The 22,164-nt window shown below is 45.2% G+C and overlaps 2 protein-coding genes across 9 annotated transcripts in view; one reads left to right on the top strand and one right to left on the bottom strand.

The window, feature by feature from the left end:
• Window positions 1-22,164, bottom strand: part of INPPL1 (inositol polyphosphate phosphatase like 1) — a 138,870-nt gene that overhangs the window by 89,361 nt on the left and 27,345 nt on the right. Inside the window, exon 1 of one of the 5 annotated variants that reach the window (XM_085888789.1) lies at window positions 5,141-5,487. The exons of the other annotated variants lie outside the window; for them this stretch is intronic. Coding sequence (XP_085744915.1) covers window positions 5,141-5,268 — 128 coding nt within the window. The 5' untranslated portion in view covers window positions 5,269-5,487. Of the gene's footprint in view, window positions 1-5,140; window positions 5,488-22,164 lie in introns of those variants that run through there. 5 annotated transcript variants of the gene reach the window in all.
• LOC147023409 (ras-related protein Rab-6A) overlaps window positions 5,606-22,164 on the top strand; it is a 32,983-nt gene continuing 16,424 nt past the window's right edge. For 2 of the 4 annotated variants that reach the window (XR_015060172.1, XM_085888807.1), the window contains exons 1-3: window positions 6,411-6,716; window positions 19,729-19,787; window positions 21,932-21,985. Coding sequence is in view for 3 of the 4 variants with exons in the window: in XM_085888807.1 (XP_085744933.1) it covers window positions 6,647-6,716; window positions 19,729-19,787; window positions 21,932-21,985 (183 nt within the window). In the remaining variant the exon portion in view is untranslated. Of the gene's footprint in view, window positions 5,719-6,410; window positions 6,717-19,728; window positions 19,788-21,931; window positions 21,986-22,164 lie in introns of those variants that run through there. The other 2 variants (XM_085888806.1, XM_085888804.1) reach the window with 2 other exon arrangements.

Genomic DNA, 22,164 nt, shown 5'->3' with positions numbered 1-22,164 from the left:
ACCTATCAAGAGTTATCCGAACTAAGGCCTTGCCGGCACTGAGAGCAGCGTCAACCCTCGGTAGTTGTTGCAGTCCTGGCGATCACCCTTCACTTTCCAGAGAGGGACAGCAAGGCCCCTCTTCCAGTCATTTGGGATGATGCCTGTGTTCTAGTCAGAGCACAAAACTGCATGTAACAACATGAGTACAGCATTTCCACCAGCCGTGAGAGGTTCAGCATGGATGCCACAGATCCCTGGAGGTTTACCCCATTTCAACCGGTTCACCGCAGCCTGTGTTTCCACAAACGAAGGTGAATCACAGTTGATTGGGAGGTCAGCAGTGGGGATAGTAACACCCCCAACATCCAACTCAACAGGTGGTGGATCAGCCTGGAATAGCCGCTCAAAGTAACTGGCCCATCGAGGCTTCACTTTGGACTTCTCTGTCAAGAGCCCTCCACCCTCCGCTGCAACTGCAGTGCACTGAGGGACGGGCTTGGAGGAACGCAATGTGTGAATACTCCTGTAAGCAGGACGAGAATCACTTGAGCACAGTTGATGCTCGACCCCCTCACAAAATCCTCACACATAGGCCTCCTTGTCCACCCTAAGCATACATACAGTTTTACGATCATCCTCCAGTGACCATCAATGAGCACATGGTCAATCTCCTTTGCCACATCACCAACGTTGGAATACCAATACCATCGATAGGCCTGTGGGCCTTGAAACCATAAACCAGCCACCCTAAGACCATGACTTCTTGCAAAGACAAGGAACTTAGTTCTATGCTGGTTCACAGTTCCAGATCCATGGGGACCAATACATGTCTCATAACCATCCCTTTCAGTTCCAGTCGATGCATTGAAATCCCCCAAAACTAAAAGAGTATCTCACCTGGGGCATTGATCAACCACAGACTCGAGCGTGGCACACAATGCGTTCCTCACGGTCCGATCACTCGCTTCAGTCAGAGCATATACAGAGACCAGAGAAACGACACCCAAGGAGTGACGAATCCTTCGTCTCACAATACGCTCGCTGACCGGTGTTACCTTAATTACCATTGGAATCAATTTATTGGACACAGCTACAGCAATTCCTTGGGCATGGTAACCATCAGAGCGACCATACCAATAGTCAGTGTAACCACTCGCCATGATCTTGCCACTATCCGGTCTCCGAATCTCAGAGAGTGCTGCAATATCGATGTTCAAACACTTGAGCTCAGATGATAACAGAGACAGGTAATCATCCTCTCTTAGGGATAGGACATTCCAAGCACCCACCCAAAGGGGCCTCCTCAGGTTAACCCAAGGAGACCGCCGTCTGGTGGGCGACACCTCAGCACCACCCCGACACACACAACCGCAATCTGACCTGGGAAGGTTACTCCATGGTTTTCCTCCCATCATCAAAGAGTGGGGGTCCCGAAGGATTTGTCCCATTCCCGTTATCCAGTGAGCTGCCCTTCGCAGGGCAGCTGCACAGGAGGTACTCCCACAGAGAAACAAGTTTCGGGTACGCTAAACATTACCTCGACTTATGAGTAACTTACAAGTAATATGTGTCGACGTGTGTCAACGATCGCGTAACGTGCCTACAACTTATGGCCAGCGTATGCGGAACGTATGCGTCATATGCTGGCATACATCGAAAAATTTTCAGCATGCTTATAATTTGGCGACATACTCGGCGTACTACGACGTATGCCAGCATGCTTCAGCGTGCTCTTAACGTATACAAAACTTACCCATAATGTATTCGACGTGTGCCAGTGTATTCGGCAAATTTTTCATACGTCGGCATACGCTGGCTAAAACATCAAGGTGTGACAGCGGCTTGACACTTCGATGTCTAGTGCGGTTATGATTTGAATCGTCAAGCCGCAGCCTTTTAATAGGCTACGCCACGTGATCGACGGCGATATGCTGCCGCGCTATGCATAAGTTAGACTATCGTTGGGCATCGGTTGTGAACGCTGACAACACGCTAAGCATTCATTGGTATAAGTCATCTATATGTTATCGAAACGTTATGTGTACGTTACTAATACGTTATGCATACGTCCAACTCGTTAGGAATACGCCCAAAACTGGAAAAAAAACATCAATAGTTCAGCGTACGCCAGCGTTTTACATACATTTTGATACGTTGCCATATGCTGGCTAAAACGTCAAGGTGTGACAGCGGCTTTACCGAGGTGGAGGTGGATACTTCGAGGCCTGGGAGGACTCCATTCCACCTTCTGAAACCCGCATATGGAGATAACACCCAATAGCGCACACACACACACACACACACACACACACACACACACACACACACACACACACACACACACACACACACACACACACACACACACACACACACACACACACACACACACACACACACACACTTATCCAGTTCTGTCAACTTGTGGCCAACCTCTGGTGCCATTCATGATCAGATTTCTCCAAACATCAGCACCCTGCACCACCTCAGGAATCTTTGGTGGAGACAATTTGGTTGCACCCTTAACAACATCCATTGAGGGGAAAGCCTCAATAAGCCAGTCCTAAGGACAGGTTAGTTTTACCACCTGAACGTTTTAATAAACTCGACATATCAAAACGTCGAATGTACAGCAGTTCCTTTTCATGTGACATCAGTGATTGGCACGATGGGACCTTTTCATGCAACATCACAGTGATTGGCATGAGACCTTTTTATGTAACACAGTGATTGGCACGATGAGACCTTTTTGTGTGACACAGTGATTGGTACGAGATCTTTTCATGTGACATCACAGTGATTGGCACGAGACCATTTTGTGACATCACAGTGATTGGCATGATGAGACCTTTTCATGTTACATCACAGTGAATGGCACGATGAGACCTTTTTGTGTGACACAGTGATTGGTACGAGATCTTTTCATGTGACATCACAGTGATTGGCACGAGACCATTTTGTGAAATCACAGTGATTGGCATGATGAGACCTTTTCATGTTACATCACAGTGAATGGCACGATGAGACCTTTTTGTGTGACATCACAGCGATTGGTAAGATGAGACCTTTTTGTGTGACATCACAGCGATTGGTACGATGAGACCTTTTTGTGTTACATCACAGTGATTGGCACGATGAGACCTTTTTGTGTGACATCACAGTGAATGGCACGATGAGACCTTTTTGTGTGACATCACAGTGAATTGGCACGATGAGACCTTTTTGTGTGACATTACAGTGAATGGCATGATGAGACCTTTTTGTGTAACATCACAGTGAATGGCATGATGAGACATTTTTGTGTGACATCACGGCGATTGGTACGATGAGACCTTTTTGTGTGAGATCACAGTGATTGGCAAATGAGACGTTTTTATGTGAGATCACAGTGATTGGCACAATGAGACCTTTTCATGTTACATCACAGTGAATAGCACGATGAGACCTTTTCGCGTGACATCGCAGTGATTGGCACGATAAGACCTTTTCATGTTACATCACAGTAATTGGTACGAGACCTTTTTGTGCGACATCACAGTGATTGGTATGAGACCTTTTTGTGTGACATCACAGTGATTGGCACGATGAGACCTTTTGGTGACTTCACAGTGATCGGCATGATGAAACCTTTTAATGTGACATCACAGTGATTGGCACGATGAGACCTTTTTGTGCGACATCACAGTGATTGGCACGATGAGACCTTTTCATGTTACATCACAGTGAATGGCATGATGAGACCTTTTCGCGTGACATCACAGTGATTGGTACGATGAGAACTTTTCATGTTACATCACAGTGAATGGCACGATGAGACCTTTTCATGTTACATCACAGTGAATGGCATGATGAGACCTTTTCATGTTACATCACAGTGATTGGCATGATGAGACCTTTTCATGTTACATCACAGTGAATGGCATGATGAGACCTTTTCATGTTACATCACAGTGATTGGCATGATGAGACCTTTTGTGTGACATCACAGTGATTGGCATGAGACATTTTCATGTTACCTCACAGTGAATGGCATGATGAGACCTTTTCATGTTACATCACAGTGATTGGCATGATGAGACCTTTTGTGTGACATCACAGTGATTGGCATGAGACCTTTTCATGTTACATCACAGTGAATGGCACGATGAGACCTTTTCATGTTACATCACAGTGAATGGCATGATGAGACCTTTTCATGTTACATCACAGTGATTGGCATGATGAGACCTTTTGTGTGACATCACAGTGATTGGCATGAGACCTTTTCATGTTACATCACAGTGATTGGCATGATGAGACCTTTTGTGTGACATCACAGTGATTGGCATGAGACCTTTTCATGTTACATCACAGTGAATGGCACGATGAGACCTTTTTGTGTGACATCACAGCGATTGGTACGATGAGACCTTTTCATGTTACATCACAGTGAATGGCATGATGAGACCTTTTTGTGTGACATCACAGTGAATGGCACGATGAGAACTTTTTGTGTTACATCACAGTAATTGGTACAAGACCTTTTTCTGTTACATCACAGTGATTGGCACGATGAGAGCATCTTTTTAGACCCATCCCCGCTTGTCGGCCAAATCTTCAAACACAATGGTATTGCCCGAGCTGTGTGGCGGTATCGTCTTGCCTTGGGTTCGGTAATATGTAAAATTTACCTTCGATTAAAAGGGGCTTTCCCGGCAGGTAGAGGGGGGATTCCCCGGCAGGTAGAGGGGGGATTCCCCGGCAGGTAGAGGGGGGATTCCCCGGCAGGTAGAGGGGGGCTTTCTCGGCGGGTTGAGGGGGGGCTTCCCGGAAGGGAGAGGGGGCTTTCCCGGCAGGGAGAGGGGGGCTTTCCTGGCAGGTAGAGGGGGGCTTTCCCGGCAGGTAGAGGGGGGATTCTCGGCAGGGAGAGGGGGGATTTAACCGTTCCGGTGGAATAAACGATCGACTCGGAATACAACATGCCGGGCGTCTTTTCGTGCACGCTAAACATGTACAGGCAGTACGAACAGGTTGACGACGGGTGGACAGGTGCGACGGTTGACGAGACAGGTAAAATGGAACACCTTACTCGTCCCCACGAACAGGCTCCAGGGCGTCTCGGGTGCGAGTTAACGTTGAGCCCCCCCGGAACCTCGGAGAGAACAACTCCACTACTTACAGCAAGCACAGTGCGTAAGCCCCTTGTACGGACTCGCTGTCCCGTAGTAAGAAACTGCCATCCTTGGCCGCCCGGGCGAGAAGTTCTTCGGCTCGTACTCGGCTCAGGTCCCGGTGGTACCACGCCATACCGGACAAACCCGGACGAACCGAACTAACTGTGAGCTTGGAACAATCTCATCTTCCTCCCGAATACAATCCCGAGTTGGCCGCGCAGTTTGAAAATGGTTTTTAAAAACACAATCTCTTCAATTTTACATCACCACGCTAAACAAATTAGTGATCTCTTTGGAAGTGGATATGAAAAGTTCCGTTGAAATAGGAAAGTACGTCGTGACGTGGCACGGATGACGCGCACGTCATGACGTAGAGGGTGATGACGTCATGACGCGTACCCCCCCCCCCCTGAGGTTGCGTGAGAAAGGAAGTAAACGGAGCTATCCCACCGATCTCTCGTGGAGACCGCGGCGGGGTATCCTCGTGTTTATTATGTCATCGCGGTATACGTCCACGGTCCACGGCTTGCCGTGACGTCGACAGTTGATCTGGATTCATGCAAATACGCTGTCCATCTATTACGTACGCGTGTCATGCAATGAGCGAGCGCAGGATTATTGCGTTTTGTTCGATTTCGATTTACTCTTGGATTTTTATAATGTTGAATCTGTAAATAGTCATGACTCACGGGAACAACGCGTGGGCAGCCAATATGCGATTAAGACGAATAACTGGACAGTTTTACCACATATATACATTCTTCGCGTTAAACTTTGTTGTTTTGTTTTGTGAAGCTTTTGCATCAATCTTGGTGTGCACCTGTATTTTCTTTGCTTGAGAAAAAAAAAGATAGAATGGGTGATTGAACGGTGTAGCAAGCGTTCGGTTCTGTCATGAAGTTAATTGTTTTCTCCTGGCTTTACTGTTTTTGAAAGTCGCGGCGATATAATGTACTTTGTAAAGAAAAATGTAAGACGGATAGATAAATTATATATATATATATATATATATATATATATATATATATATATATATATATATATATATCCATATATGAATCGTTTAATCAAAACCGGAAGTACGTTTGGAAGTTTCTTTCAACAAGGAATGATGTATATACATTATTGTGACAGCAAGGCTGGTTTCCATGTTCTGTGTATTTAATCTTGTGACATTTTGTAATCCGATTGTAAAGCAAACGTGGAATTAAAATACAATTAAACGTTACATTAAAAGGAAGATTGTTTCACCAAATATATATATATATATATATTTATATATCGCCTTTTACGTTGTACATGCAACGTCACCTCGAATGACGTGAATTGGGGGTTTTAATGCGTTGTCGCTTCAACTACGTAAGCGTCAAGAGTGTCGCCCTCCAGGTGCGAAGATATAACGAGAACTGTGAACCCCGTTGGCTTCAGGATTTTATGTTTTCCAGCAGGTTCAACACCGAGGTTCGAGGTTAAATTAAGGGCGTTTTGGGGAGATCTTGTGAGAGCCGGCAATGGCAGGCGGTGGAGATTTCGGAAACCCGCTGAGGAAATTCAAGCTGGTGTTCCTGGGGGAGCAAAGCGGTAAGTTCGACATCAGCCATACTGTGATGTGTTTTACAGTGGAGGAGGGTGAGGGTGTTTGAGGAGTGAGAGAGACGAATGAGGAGGAGGCTGGAGGAGGGGGGTGGATGAATGAGGAGGAGGCTGGAGGAGGGGTGTGGATGAATGTGGAGGAGGGTTGTGGACGAATGAGGAGGAGGAGGAGGGGTGGATGAATGAGGAGGAGGAGGGGGTGTGGATGAATGAGGAGGAGGGGGTGGATGAATGAGGAGGAGGGGGTGGATGAATGAGGAGGAGGGGGTGGATGAATGAGGAGGAGGGGTGGACGAATGAGGAGGAGGAGGAGGGGTGGATGAATGAGGAGGAGGAGGGGGTGTGGATGAATGAGGAGGAGGAGGAGGGGGTGGATGAATGAGGAGGAGGAGGGGGTGGATGAATGAGGAGGAGGAGGGGGTGGATGAATGAGGAGGAGGAGGGGGTGGATGAATGAGGAGGAGGAGGGGGTGGATGAATGAGGAGGGGGTGGATGAATGAGGAGGAGGAGGGGGTGGATGAATGAGGAGGAGGAGGGGGTGGATGAATGAGGAGGAGGGGGTGGATGAATGAGGAGGAGGAGGAGGGGGTGGATGAATGAGGAAGAGGGGGTGGATGAATGAGGAGGAGGAGGGGGTGGATGAATGAGGAGGAGGAGGGGGTGGATGAATGAGGAGGTGGAGGGGTGGATGAATGAGGAGGTGGAGGGGTGGATGAATGAGGAGGTGGAGGGGTGGATGAATGAGGAGGGGTGGATGAATGTGGAGGAGGGGTGGGTGGATGAATGAGGAGGAGGAGGGGTGGATGAATGAGGAGGAGGGGTGGATAAATGAGGAGGAGGAGGGGTGGATGAATGAGGAGGTGGAGGGGTGGATGAATGAGGAGGAGGGGATGGATGAATGAGGAGGAGGGGATGGATGAATGAGGAGGGGTGGATGAATGAGGAGGAGGAGGGGTGGATGAATGAGGAGGAGGGGTGGATGAATGAGGAGGAGGGGGTGGATGAATGAGGAGGAGGAGGGGTGGATGAATGTGGAGGAGGAGGGGTGGATGAATGTGGAGGAGGGGTGGATGAATGAGGAGGAGGCTGGAGGAGGGGTGGATGAATGAGGAGGAGGCTGGAGGGGGTGGATGAATGAGGAGGAGGCTGGAGAGGGGGTGGATGAATGAGGAGGAGGCTGGAGGAGGGGGTGGATGAATGAGGAGGAGGCTGGAGGAGGGGGTGGATGAATGAGGAGGAGGCTGGAGGAGGGGGGATGGATCACTGAGGAGGCTGGAGGAGGGGGGATGGATCACTGAGGAGGCTGGAGGAGGGTGGGTGGACTAATGAGGAGGCTGGTATAGGGGTGGACGAATGAGGAGGTGTCTGGGGTAGGGGTTGACGAATGAGGAGGAGGGTGAGGGAGGGGTGGACGAATGAGGAGGAGGCTGGAGGAGGGGTGAACGAATGAGGTGGAAGCTGGCGTAGGGGTAGACGAATGAGGAGGAGGCTGGGGTAGGGGTAGAAAAATGAGGAGGAGGCTGGGGGAGGGGTGAACGAATGAGGTGGAAGCTGGCGTAGGGGTAGACGATTGGGGAGGAGGCTGGGGTAGGGGTGGACGAATGAGGCGGAGGCTGGGGGAGGGGTGAACGAATGAGGAGGCGGCTGGGGTAGGGGTAGACAAGTGAGGATGCTGGGATAGGGGAAGACGAATGAGGAGGAGGAGGTGGTTGGGAGGGGTGGACAGATGATTATGAAGAGGCGGTTAAGAGAGTGGATGATGATGATGATGAGGTAGATGAATGGGTGGATGTTATGACTTGAAGGAGGAATGTGGCTGGATAATGTGGAGGAGTGTAGAGTGGGTGATTATGATGAAGATGAACAATGGGAGCTGAACGATGTGGTAGATGGGAGGTTGAGGAATGAGACCACAGACTTGTACGTTCAAATAATATCAACGTATCATTTACTCCTTTGCTTGCGCAATGAATTTCAACATAGCCTGCTTGAAGCGAGCAACCTTTCGCCTTGTCTGCCAAAAGTTCAAGAGGTCATTCAAAGTCTTTATTTCACACATGGTGGTTTTGCGCTTCCTTTTAACTCCAAATGGTCGAAATGTTTTGGTTTCCTTTTCATAGTTACAGTATTCAGGCTCGATGATGAACTTTGGTAAGAAGTACATGTGTGTATGTATCAACGTGTTTGAAAGCGCTGTGATTTTTTTTTCCCCGGTTTTATTGATACCTTCCCTTTTATCTCTAACGAACATATGTCACAAGCGAACTGCATAATCGGCCTATGTCGATATCCAGTACCAAATTAACACGTAGTCGCAGCCTTGTTTGTTTGGTGCTGGACGTTGGAATTTGAAACCTTTCCTTTCGCCTTTTGACTGCTTCAGGTTATGTGGTTGAAAGATCACAGACAGATGAGAGCTGACTGAGGGAATGAATGGAGGTGAGACTGGGTCTTAGTTTGTGTGGGATTTTTGGGCCTGTCCTGACGGATCTTTATTTTTGCAGACAAGAAAGTGGAATTGGATGAGCAATGACGTTGCCCCTCCTCAAGGCAATTGTGAGTTTGACTGGCGGGTTTGCAGCCAGTCACTCGCCCAGCCGGCGTTCTTTCAGCAGAGGCAGAAGGATGTGCTTGCAGAGCCATGAATGTGACTGTCCAAATCTTGCTTTTCCACGAGTCTTCTTGCTTTTGAAATTTCGGATCAGGAATATCCAGCTCCTTGTTGATTGTCTCCCGACGGACGTTGATTCTGCACGTCCGACAAAGTGGAACTTTTGTCTCTCCAAAATGGATTCATAAATTTTTGAAACCTCTCTGTCTTTAAATTATTTCTCACGAACATTGCTCTCTTCTACTTTCTGCCCATTTGATGTCATGTTCGTGTTCTGGTGTTCTGCCCAAAGGCAGGTCCAGTTTCTTGGCAAGTTTGCCCTTTCCTTCCAAGCAGTATTTGTTGCACTGATCTGGAATTTGTTCACTGTGCCGACGATAGCTCGCCTACTTTTCACGAAGGACACCATGTGATCTTTAATGTCCATCCATGAAACGGCACCACACATTGATGAATCGTTCTACCTGTGAAATACCAGGATGACAGTTTACAGCTCTGCCTGGATTTGAACCCACGCTAGACCGCTTAGAGACGAGTGTGCGTACATCGAGGCCGTTCTGTCAGCCCTGTTGTCTTGTGCTGTCCTTTATATACCTCGGCTGATCAATAATTGTTGGCTGTAAGAACTTGAGGACATTTACCTGCCCAGTCAGACAGTATCTTATATTGAGTTGTCTGTGTTGGACGTTCAACTCTTTAATTTGACCATTTCCTTTTGCAAGGTCAATGCTATTTTTTTTCTGCTCACTGTGATTTTGAAACCCATGCTATAACTTGTTCATACACAACATGTTTGGTTATTGACCAATGGCAAATGAGCTTCTACATCTGGGAGGCTGAATTGAGGCAATTCCATATTAGATCGAAATAGAAAATGGCAGTTTTAGGCTCGTTGACTGCATTATCGATGAAACGTGGGTATGCTGAAAGTGTTCTTCAAAACAAATGTCCGTGCCAAACTTTGGTATTGTTTGTGAAGTGGTTCCTGAGATGCGATCTTTAAAAATGCCTGTGTGTGTCGGCGCCTCCACTCTTCCACATTGAAATTGCGATGTCTGGAATCTGTGAGAGGAACAGCACTAAATTATTAGTTTTGGGGGTTTTTTTTAGTGCGCTAGTTGGTTGGTTGTCTGTCCTGCATCAACCAGGCATGACTTTGCAGCTAAGGCCTTCTGCGAGTCTGTGGATCTGACCCAATCTGTAAACCACCCAACCTGGATTTTGGCAATGTGTACGTCCTCCCTTCTTGGACTTGGTTCAGACTAATTGACCGTCTCATCTGCTGTTTCTCCGATGCTTCTCTGACTGTTTTTGTTGAAGCGCTTATCTCACTGGCATTTATCACAGAACAACCTCAGCAACACAGAATGTAGCTGTTTTCACAAGCCAATTGGCAGAGACAGCACCTGCTATTGATTCTGCCTCCAGGGAGTACTTTCACAAAAGGCTACTTTCTCTCACGTACCGGGTCATCTCATCCATTCTCTTGGCTCTGGTACTCTGATGTCTGTGGGGAAGCCGATGCAGTGCAAGCAGCTTGCTTTTTAACATGGAGAACGGACCAGACTGAGGGAAACTTTGGGTAACTTTGTGAGGCTTGCATAAAGTCAGTGTCCATCTTGCGGCAAGTCAGAAGACATCATATGCTTGGTGTCGGCTTAATGGTTAGGGTGGTGGGCTTTGGATCCTCGGGTCCTGAGTTCAAATCCCACTCAGCTGTTGAATTAATACCAGGTGGGGTTAACTCGATCTGTCATCCTTCCGAGGTCGGCAAAATGAGTGCCAGCTTGCTGGTATACTGTGTCAGAGTGGCGACCCCTCCAGGATTGTGCTCAATAGTCAAGGAGACTACTTGGGCAGCACCAACGCTCTGCACAGAGTATGGTCCCAATATCCTCCTCCTCCTGCGGCAAGTCAGAAGACGTCATCTTGTAAATCTCAAGGCTCATCTCCAACCAGTTTCCTTCATTCATGTCACGGTGGTGCCTTATCAAGTCTGTCTCTGCTGTGCGCTCCCCTTTCATCCCCTCCCTCACCTGGATTTCCATAATGCACTGCCTGAGATAAGGCAGATGGTCCCCATCTTACCTCTTCCTACCAACTGTCTACTGTCTTTTGGTCTTCCTGAACACAAGAAGGGAGAAAAATGTTCTGTCCAGCCTTGAGACTGCTTTGGTGATGAGCCCAGATGGCATCAGTACCCATATTCTCAAATCCTGCTCTGCTGTTCTTCCTTTTCCCCTCTCTCTTCTATTTAGCCCATTCTCTTTTGGCCACGATCTTCCATCTGCCTGGCAGCCACTAAACATCATTCCCATTCACAAAAGAGGTGTAAAATCTGATCCTCTCAACTACAAGCTTATTCACTCTAATCTCCAATTATAAATAAGGTCATGGAATCCATAGTTTCTACCAATGTCTTTTCTTTACTGTTTTCAAACGGTCTGATCTCTGACAGTCCTTGTCACTCGACTCTGGACATGCTGTGGCTTCTCAGCAATGTTTGGAGGCCCTAAATTTCAAACAAGAGGTCAGGACCATCGATTTTTAGTCAGTTCCGAAGGAAGTGACTTATAAAATGGGGGTCCATGTCCGTCGATCCATCCGTCAGTCCGTCCGTCCGTCTGTCCACAATCGATCTTTCGATCATTATTCTCTAACCTGTCTGTGGTCAGAATGACTTGAAACTCAGAGGGATGATACTTGGGGAGATGTTGCAGAACCTCAGGCAATAAAATTTCAGATTTCTCACCAATTGACTGAGTTAATTAGTCTAATCAATTAATCTTCAAAGTCCTAAAACTTGAAGACTATCCATAGTTTTTGCTTCTGATTTGGTATAATGGTTCTCTGGAACAATGTCTACGGCTTGTCAGCGTTTTTTTCCGAATTTTTGTCCAGGAGGAAAGATAATGAGTCCTAATGAGTGTGAAGTTCATTAGGACCAGTTAATCTTCAAAGTCCTAAAACACCAAGAGTATTCGTAGTTTTTGCTTCTGGTTTGGTATAATGCTTCGATGAAGCAATGTATACGCCTTATCGCAGCGTCTTTTTTTTTTTCTGAATTTTTGCCCAGGAAGAAAGATTATGAGTCTTACTGAGTATGATGTTCATTAGGGCCAGAATAAAAACAATGAATGTTAATTAATATATCCAATATCGTTGAAGTCAGAACTGACCAGGGTCCACGGGCCGTATTTTTAAATGATTACCTCCTCCACTGAAGGTGGATGGAGGTTATGTTTTCAGCCTTGTCTGTTTGTTTGTGAGCAGGATATCTCAAAAAAGTTGTTTTGGTGAAGATCTGAATCTGGATCCGAATACGAGAAGTTTTTTTATTTATTATTTAAGTAATTCTTTACCATTGAGAGATGGGCCCAAAAACGATGCATAACATGATACGTCTTCTTCGTCTTCAACGTCCGCAATTATTCTCACATTCTTGTGGGATTGGCTGGGTGAAGTTTTTGGCCTAGGTCTTTTACGAACCAGCTGGCCAAGCCTGACATTAGACTAAGGTTAAGGTAGGAATTTGTAGTTTCTTCATGGTGCTAGTAATAGCTCGCATACTCTAAAGTCTAAACGAAGGACACAATGAGATCTTTAACATCCACCAACTAATGCCAACAGACGGGACACCCAGTCCCATCTGGGGGACTGCACACTCGTTGATGAATCGCCCTGCCTGTGAAACGACGAGATGAGAGTTTATAGCTGGGCCGAGATTCAAACGCAGACTAGACGGCTTAGAGTGCGCATACCTCAAGCTTGACCATCCTGCCATTCTTGATTTAAAACCGTTGTGTTTCTAAAATCAATGGTGTTTGTAAATGGATGCATCATTTTCAGTTCGACCACCTGCACGCAGCTCCAAATGCTGCAAATCACCAGACTACAGCATCTGTTTGCTGTTTAAAAAAAAAAAAAAAAAATCCCTGTCATGTGCCAATCAAAACCGCTGGCCAGACAATCACTTTGGCTTTTCATGAACTGGCCAAAATGTCACCGCAAACGATGGGGTGCCATGTCGCCAACATTATCTCGTTAAGTTCTTGCACATTATTCCAGGCTGCTCGTGGGATGTTTGTGAGAAGGAAGCCAGGGCATATGTCATGTTGTTTGTTAGTTTGTAAATTAATTGCAGTTGAATTGCCCAACAGCACTCATTCGGTCTAAATTAAAATGCTAATTGTATCACACGTGCACTTTATCAGAGAAGCTCTGGTTCCAGCACAATTTAATTGTAGATGAGAAGGAAACCAGTTTGTTTGCAAGTTTTCTTTGGAATTTTGTGGGGGAAGTGGGGTGGAGGTGGGAGAAATGTTCACTCATTTTCCAGTTTTTTGTTTTTAACATGGTATGAAACATTTGTGCAATAATGGACCTTTGGCTCTCCTTTGTCCTTTTCGGGGTTTTTATTTATTTATTTATTTCTATTGTCAAGTATGTATGCAAGCGAAAACTTTGGCAATGCAGATCGAAAATTTCAAAGGAATGGAAAGAATGGCAATGAGGATGATGCGATGTATGAATGGATTATCTCTGAAAGAAAGAATTCCAAGGTCAGAAATTAAGAAGAGTTTAAAATATATATATTGGTGAAGAAGAAGGGAAGACTTCGTTAGTATGGCTATGTGTAATGAAGATCAGAAGATGAAGCTGTACAGAAAGCAAATGCAGCTTATGGTAGAAGGAAGAAAGCCGAGAGGATGTCCTAAAAAAAAACTATCAAGGATGAGCTTCATTGCTGGCACTCATCAAGCCAAGGGTTTTTATGAATGCCCAACAAATTACACCTTCACTGTTAAAATATTCATACGTATATACATATACTGTATATATATTCTTTTTCATTTCAAGTTACTCCATCAATGTATGATACTCTTTACATACAACGACCAATGCTGGCAGATGTTTACTCCAGATTAACATCTTCCCAATGGATGCCGCATGAGAAACATCAAAGTGACAGTTTACAGCTGGGTTGAGATTTGATCCCAGTCAAGACGGTTCAAGGACGAGTGTGCATACCTCTGCACTCTCTCTCCCTTCCTCCCCAACCTCTCCCCTTCCCCCCCCCCTCAAGTTACTTCAGGCAACTTCAGTTGGATGAGCAAACCCAAGTTACTGCATTCTTTCTTGTGTATGAAAATTCCTGATTGGTGCGTTTGCATGTTTTCATGTCTGTCTGTTTTTGTGAGCAGGATATCAAACCTGGTGTTGGCTTGACAGTTTAGATGGCTGGCTTAAGATGTTAGGATCTTGCGTTTAGCCCCTATCGGGCCGTTAAATCACACCAGGTGAGTTGACTCTTCTGAGGTCAGCAAAATGAGTACCAATTTATTGGAAATGGGGTACTGCATCAGTGGCATGGCCACGCTCCCAGCAATGATGCGACCAGCAGCCAGATTCTGCATATGGAGAAAATAAAAATCAGGGTATCTCAAAAAGTTATAGATGGATTCAGACAAAACTTGGTGGATGAGTTGGGTTGGTGACAATAACAAGCTAATTAGATTTTGGTTAAGGTCCAGATCCAGATCCAACCTATCAGTGGGATCTTCATCTTCTCGTCCTCTTCCCTTTATAAGGGTTGAGGTCTGATGGCACCAAGCTTCTGCCCTACCTTGGTGACGAAACTAGTCCACGGCCCTCTGTCCCTCCCTCCCTCTCCCTCCTTACACTATCCCTCCTTACACCCTCCTTATCCCTCCTTATCCTTATGGATATCCCTCCTTACACTATCCTCCCATCTCAACCACGGTCTATGTCTTTTCCTCCTACCTTGCAACCTCAACTTATCTGCTCTTTTTGCCATTCCTCTCCTCCTGCATCCACACCAAGTGTCCAGCCCATTTCAACCGGCATTTTACCAATCTCCCTATCAAACTCATCTGCACACCAATCTCCTCCGTCAGCTCATCCATCCTCCTCCTATCAACCCTCTTCACCCGCACACTTGTTCTCACAAACATGCAGCCTCTGTTGTTGTCTCTGTCAGTGCCACCATCTCCAGACCGTAAAGGTAGGCACACGACATCAGAACCTTCCCTTTCAATTTTCTATATATATTTATGTCTGCCATTACTCCCTCCACCCTCCTCCATGCCTTCACACCCACCTGAATCCTCCTCCGCACCTCTGCCTCGGCCTTACCATACCCGGTCACTGTTCCTCCCAGATACTCAAACCTATTTCCCTACCTGATCTCCTTCCCCTCTAACCTGATATTCATTTCTTTTATCTGCTGCCTGACCCAAATCACCTCAATCTTCTCCATACTCATCCTCAGCCCATGTTTCTCAAATGCCTTCTTCCACTACCCCAGTACTTCCTGCATCTCCCGCCCACTCTCCACCACAAGAGCCATATTGTCCGCTTACAGCATCCTCCCCATACTATCCCTCAAGCTCACCTTCCTGCTTACCAGCTCCATCACCATGTTAAGCATGAGTGGGCTAAGAGTGCTTCTTTAAATCGATGTTTACACTGAACCCCTCGTGCTAACAAGTAAATGCTTTTCACAAAAATGATCACTCGGGTTTTTTCACAAATATCACAGTTCAAAAGCCACTCAGTTCAACCCTCCTCACGTTCACGCAAATACGCTCCTCGACTCCCACGCTCTCGATCCACGTTTTTGAAAACTGCCAAGCTTCACACTCTCGGTCTGCCAGTTCCTTGCCGTGCAGGGCCAACGTACAAAGGAAAAAAACGAGCAGTCCACAGGCACAAGGGGTAAACGCAGCCCGAACTGCTGATTCGCAGCCTGAAACCTGAAATGCATGTGCCATGGTAGAATAAATATTGATATGAGTATCTGTTTCATTTAAATATTTTTTTACTTGTTTTGGAGAAAAATAATTGGAGGCATTACTTTTCAACACACCAGCATATATGTATGTATATCTGCATATTTTAAGAACTAGAAGCACCCGCTCTCGATGGGAGCCGTCAATGGGGTCATGTTATAGTTATGCCTATTTTACTCCAAGGGGTCCCAGGATTACACACCCAAAAAATGGTTGCGATCGGTTCAGCCGTTTTTGTGCTACCTGGGAACGGACGGACGGACGGACGGACGGACCCTGTTTCTCCTGTTTCCTGTTTCCTGTTTCTTAAATCCTGTTTAAAATCCTGTTTCTCCATCTTTAAATTTGGAGATGATGTGTTTGTTTGGCTTGCAGATGTAATCTTATTATTTCCGCTCAGCCATCGTGTTATTGACAAATGTATTCCCCTCCCTCTCGCTTTCCCTCTGTCTCCCTCTTCCCTCTGTCTCCCTCTTCCCTCTGTCTCCCTCTTCCCTCTGTCTCCCTCTTCCCTCTGTCTCCCTCTTCCCTCTGTCTCCCTCTTCCCTCTGTCTCCCTCTTCCCTCTGTCTCCCTCTTCCCTCTGTCTCCCTCTTCCCTCTGTCTCCCTCTTCCCTCTGTCTCCCTCTTCCCTCTGTCTCCCTCTTCCCTCTGTCTCCCTCTTCCCTCTGTCTCCCTCTTCCCTCTGTCTCCCTCTTCCCTCTGTCTCCCTCTTCCCTCTGTCTCCCTCTTCCCTCTGTCTCCGTCTTCCCTCTGTCACCCTCTTCGCTCTGTCTCCCTCTTCCGTCTGTCTCCCTCTTCCCTCTGTCCCGCTGTTCCCTCTGTCTCCCTCTTCGCTCTGTCTCCCTCTTCCCTCTGTCTCCCTCTTCCCTCTGTCTCCCTCTTCCCTCTGTCTCCCTCTTCCCTCTGTCTCCCTCTTCCCTCTGTCTCCCTCTTCCCTCTGTCTCCCTCTTCCCTCTGTCTCCCTCTTCCCTCTGTCTCCCTCTTCCCTCTGTCTCCCTCTTCCCTCTGTCTCCCTCTTCCCTCTGTCTCCCTCTTCCCTCTGTCTCCCTCTTCCCTCTGTCTCCTTTCTGATTCCAGCTGCTGGAAAGTGTAGTGTCGGTTGATGTTTGTCCAGAGATGGGGTAAGGCTGCTGGCCTAACAGTGGCGTTAACTGTCCTTTGCCTTATTGTTCGGTGACTCAGGTTCCATAGTCCACAAAGTAACAATGTATCTCTTGGGTGCACTTGCTTTAAGTGTTGCAATTTATTTATGGTGAGGCATATGACTTTAACGCTTTGAAGAACAAACCGCTGTGCATGATACTGAATGACTGGGATTTAAATGTTTGGGATTTGAAGGATAACCTGTGCCCTGATCAAATGTAAAATCCATTAATTGGACTATATTAAACTGGGATGGCTTGAGTAACCAGTTTGATGCACTGCAGCAACAGAGGTTGGGGGATTCACATTTTCATTTATGCATTAGGTTTGTGTGGATAACCTGTTCCAGTTATTACCTCTGCCACTGATATTTGGTGGAGGTTATGTTTTCATCCCTGCTTGTCTGTGAGCATGATATCTCAAAAATTTTGGAACAGTTTTGGACAAATTTTGGTGGACAGATTGGGGATGTGACGAGGACTAATTGTTTAGATTTTGTGATGAAGATCCAAATCTGTATCCTTGGTGTTTTTTATCCCCCGCCACGTGGCGGAAGGGGGATATTGTTATCACCCGGGTCGTCCGTCCGGCTGGCTGGCTGGCTGGCTGGGCGTCAACATTTATAGCTGTGAGTGCGATAACTCATAAACTATTCGCCATATCGATTTGAAATTTGGGTCACATGTACCACCTGAAAAGGAAGAACCCTATTGATATTGGGCATGGCCGGCTCCAAGATGGCCGACTGGGGCGGCGTCAACATTTATAGCTGTGAGTGCGATAACTCATAAACTGTTTGCCATATCGATTTGAAATTTGGGTCACACATGTACCACCTGAAAAGGAAGAACCCTATTGATTTTGGGCGTGGCCGAATCCAAGATGGCCCACTGGGGCGGTCCGTCCGTCCGGCTGGCTGGCTGGGCATCAACATTTATAGCTGTGAGTGCAATAACTCAAACTGTTCGCCATATCGATTTGAAATTTCGGTCACACATGTCCCACCTGAAAAGGAAGAACCCTATTGATTTTGGGCGTGGCCGGATCCAAGATTGCCGACTGGGGCGGCCATCTTTAAAAAAATGTTTTTTGTAATAAATGGAAAACCGCTTATCTGATTTCAATTATTTTTCAATGGCGGGGGATTCCCCATCTCTGATGGTATATTTTTTTTTAAGTGATTCATCACCATTGAGAGATTGGCACAAAAATGATACATACCACAATATCTCAAAAAATGGTGGATGAGTTTGGTAGGTGACAAGAACAAGCTGATTCGATTTTCATTTCATCCGGATGCAGATCCAACCTATCAGTGGGATACAAAACGTAAAATGTTCAGCCTGGCTGAGGGATGCACTCTACCGAGTGCTGTTCTCGTTACCTAATGAAATCCTCTAACTTGGCAAAGTTTCAGGGTCATTTGGTAAGATATTGTCCAAGGCTATGACACCCAGGCTCTGTCATTCCCATCTTATCCCACAGCAGCATCACCATGTTTTTGCTTTTCTGGATGCTAATATTGGGCCTTGCATGGTTTGTTATGTTGGATATGCCATCCAGGTGGCAAAGTAGACGTAGCACGATTCTGGATGCCGGTTCTTTGAAACATGGTACTGGTAGCACATCGTTTTGTATGTCTTTGTCATTGTAAAACATGTGAAGTCAAGCTGAATTGCAGTTACATCCAAATTGTCATCATTATAAAATAGAAATACAGTACTCCTTCACTCATATTCTGACAGGATGGTGTAGAGGTGGTGCACTTTCATTTGAACTGTGTAGACTGGATTCCATTCTTGACCTAACGATAAACCATTGTATTGGGATGGCAGGATAGCCTAGGCCTTAGGGGTGTGTGCACTCACCTTCGAGCTGTCTCTCCTGGGTTAAAATCTCGACCCAGCTATGACCGACCACCTTGGTGTTTCACAGGCAGTGCAATGCATCATGATGTGCCACCCTTTGGATGGATGTTATCCCAGCAGTGAGCGTTAGTTGGTGGACGTTAAAGATCCCACAGAATCTTTGGTGAGGACTATATGAGTTATTGCTGGCACCTTGAACAAATTACAACTTCCCACCAAAATGGCCATGAGTGGAACATCTGGCCTGGCCAGCTGGTTCGTGAAATGTTTTTCGCTCAAGTCTTTCTCGGGCTATCCCACAAGAAGGTGGCAAAATCGGAGCCATTGACGTACGGTTAGTCATAGCAGTTGTGGACTTCGCAGTCATATCTTGGGAGTAGTTTCTCTCTGCTCATGTCCTTGAGGAAAAGAAATGCATCTTCCTTGCAGTGTCAGCTTTTGTGGTCCAGCTTGGGGTGAGAAATGCAATGTTTTTGCTGGAATTTTCAGTATGACACAAACCATTCTGTACAAACTTAACTTTACTTCTTCTTCTTCTTCTTCTTCTGTTTTTTCTTCTTCAGTTGGAAAAACATCTCTCATCACAAGGTTTATGTATGACAGCTTTGACAACACATATCAGGTATGTCGGCATCGCATTTTGTTCAAATGTACCATTATCCTTGCATGAATGCATGTTCATTGATGCATTTGTCAACACTGAAGTGAACTCACAATTTTGGTTATTATCTCGGCCACCAAAGATGGAAGGAGGTGATGTTTTCACCCCTCTGTTTGTTACTTGCGAAAATCGAAGATTTTTCAAGTATATTGGTTGGTCTTGTGTGTTAGTTATTCTGTCTGTGTATTTGTTTGTATATTTATCACCTATTGGTCTCAATTTTTAACCGATCTTCACAAAACTTCACCATGTGTTATAAAGTTCATCAAAAACAAGAAGCCTATTGTTTTTTGACTTCAAAAAGGTCAACATAGACCAAAGGTCAACAAATTCGCCTTATTTCTAAAATCATTAATTTTCATCCGATTGACTAGAAATTTGAACAGGATTTATATTTCAGGTCACTGAATTCAACCACCAATTTTGAGGTCAACATAGGCCAAAGGTCAACAACTTAGGTGGGATTTCTAAAATCATCAATTTTCATCCGATTGACTTGAAATTTGAAGAGGAGTTGTATATTTGGTCATTTAATTGAACCACCAATTCTTTTGAGGTCAAATTTGTTTTATGGATTTCACAAGTATCTTGCTCTATACGACGTCTTTCTTGTTACTAGCAAAATCAAAGATTTTTCAAGTATATTGGTCAGTCGATTTTTGTTATTCTCTGTCTGTCTATTTGTCAAAATAATCAAATTGTATTTGAAAAATTGTCAATTTTCATCTGATTGACTAAAAATTTGAATAAGATTTGCATATTGTTACTGAATTGGGAAACCAACTATTTTTGAGGACAAAAGGTGAAAGGTTAACTCAAGATCAAACTTCTAAAATCATCAACTTACATCCTATTAACTTGAAAGTTGAACACGATTTGCAAAGTCCATCACTGAATTTGGAAGCTAACTATTTTAGAGGTCAAAAGGTCAACTCAAGGTCAAACTTCGAAAATCATCAATTTCAATCTGAAAAAGATTCAATTTTCATCTGATTGACCTGAACTTTGATTAAGATTGTGAATTTTAATCTTGATGACATGGACAAGTTCATGTATCCATGGTAACCTTGGGAGGGGGGAGGTGGATTACGCAAGTATCGTGCTCTGCATGATGTCTTTTTCTTGTTTGTTTGTTTGTGTTCAGGATATCTCAAAAAGTTGTGGACAGATTATGTTGAAATTACACAGAATTTGAAAGATTGAAAAGATTCTGTTGATTCTGTTGTGGGCAGGTTGTGTGTGTGATGAGGACAAATTGATTAGATTTTGGTGAAGATACGGATCCGGCTACTATAATTGTTTAAAGTGATTCTTCACCATTGAGCAATCCGGACAAAAACGATATATAGCACGACCTCTCAAAAAGTTGTGGACTCTTTCACCATTGAGAGATAGCGCTAAACTGATTACATAACAGGATATCTCAAAACGTTGTTGACTGATTCAGATGAAACTTGGTGGGAACAGGTTGGGTGTGTGACAATGACGAACTGATTTAATTTTGGTGAAGATCCAAATCCAGATCCAGATTCGAGAATTTTTTAATTTTATAGTGATTCTTCACCATTGAGAGATTGGGCCAAAAACCATGTATAGCATGATACAGTATTTCAAAAATTTATTTGGCACGATATGTTGTACTGGCTCAGCATTTCGTGACTGTTAGGGTTAGGGTATGCACTCTACTGAGTGCCCCTTATTTTGAGATATTTTTATAAACCCATGAGCCTTACGTTTGCATGCTTGGTACAATCTATATTTGTCCACATTATGTACCTGTTATTTGAATGGTTACGTCCTTTTTGTGTGACATCACCTTTTTTAATGTTTTCTTATTTTCATACCACATGTCTCATCAGATTGTCATCATTTTACAGAGGAAGTTTGTAGGTCTACTTGGTGACTGGATGGAATAATGTATTGTATGACTTTTAATGAGCTCAGATATGTTTTTTAACAAGTACTTTGTTTATTAAAGGCAAATAGCTACAACTGATGATTATTGCAATTATCCATTCTCATAATTTCACATCTATTATCTTTGAAAATATACAGACAAGTATCGTTTGATATTCTTAATTTATTATGTTCCTTATTACCTGTAGGCCACCATCGGCATTGATTTCCTCTCGAAAACGATGTACCTGGAAGACAGAACGGTGAGGATTGTGTGGAAGACAGAACATTGTGTACTTGCTTTTGATTGCATAAATACAAATAGGTTGTTGTTGTTGTTGTAGTTGTCGTCGTTATGGCCTTGTCAGTTCCCAAAGGAATGGGAGAAGCTATTGTAATAGGTCTGCAGGTGTGCAAGTATGTGCTCCAAGTCTGGGTTGTG

The sequence above is a fragment of the Eptatretus burgeri genome, chromosome 7 (assembly GCF_056783735.1).
Source record: "Eptatretus burgeri isolate ZD-2024b chromosome 7, Ebu_testis_v1, whole genome shotgun sequence".
In the NCBI taxonomy this organism is placed as follows: domain Eukaryota; kingdom Metazoa; phylum Chordata; class Myxini; order Myxiniformes; family Myxinidae; genus Eptatretus; species Eptatretus burgeri.
The sequence above is the reverse complement of the archived record's forward strand: the minus strand, read 5'-3'. Positions and strand labels throughout refer to the sequence as shown.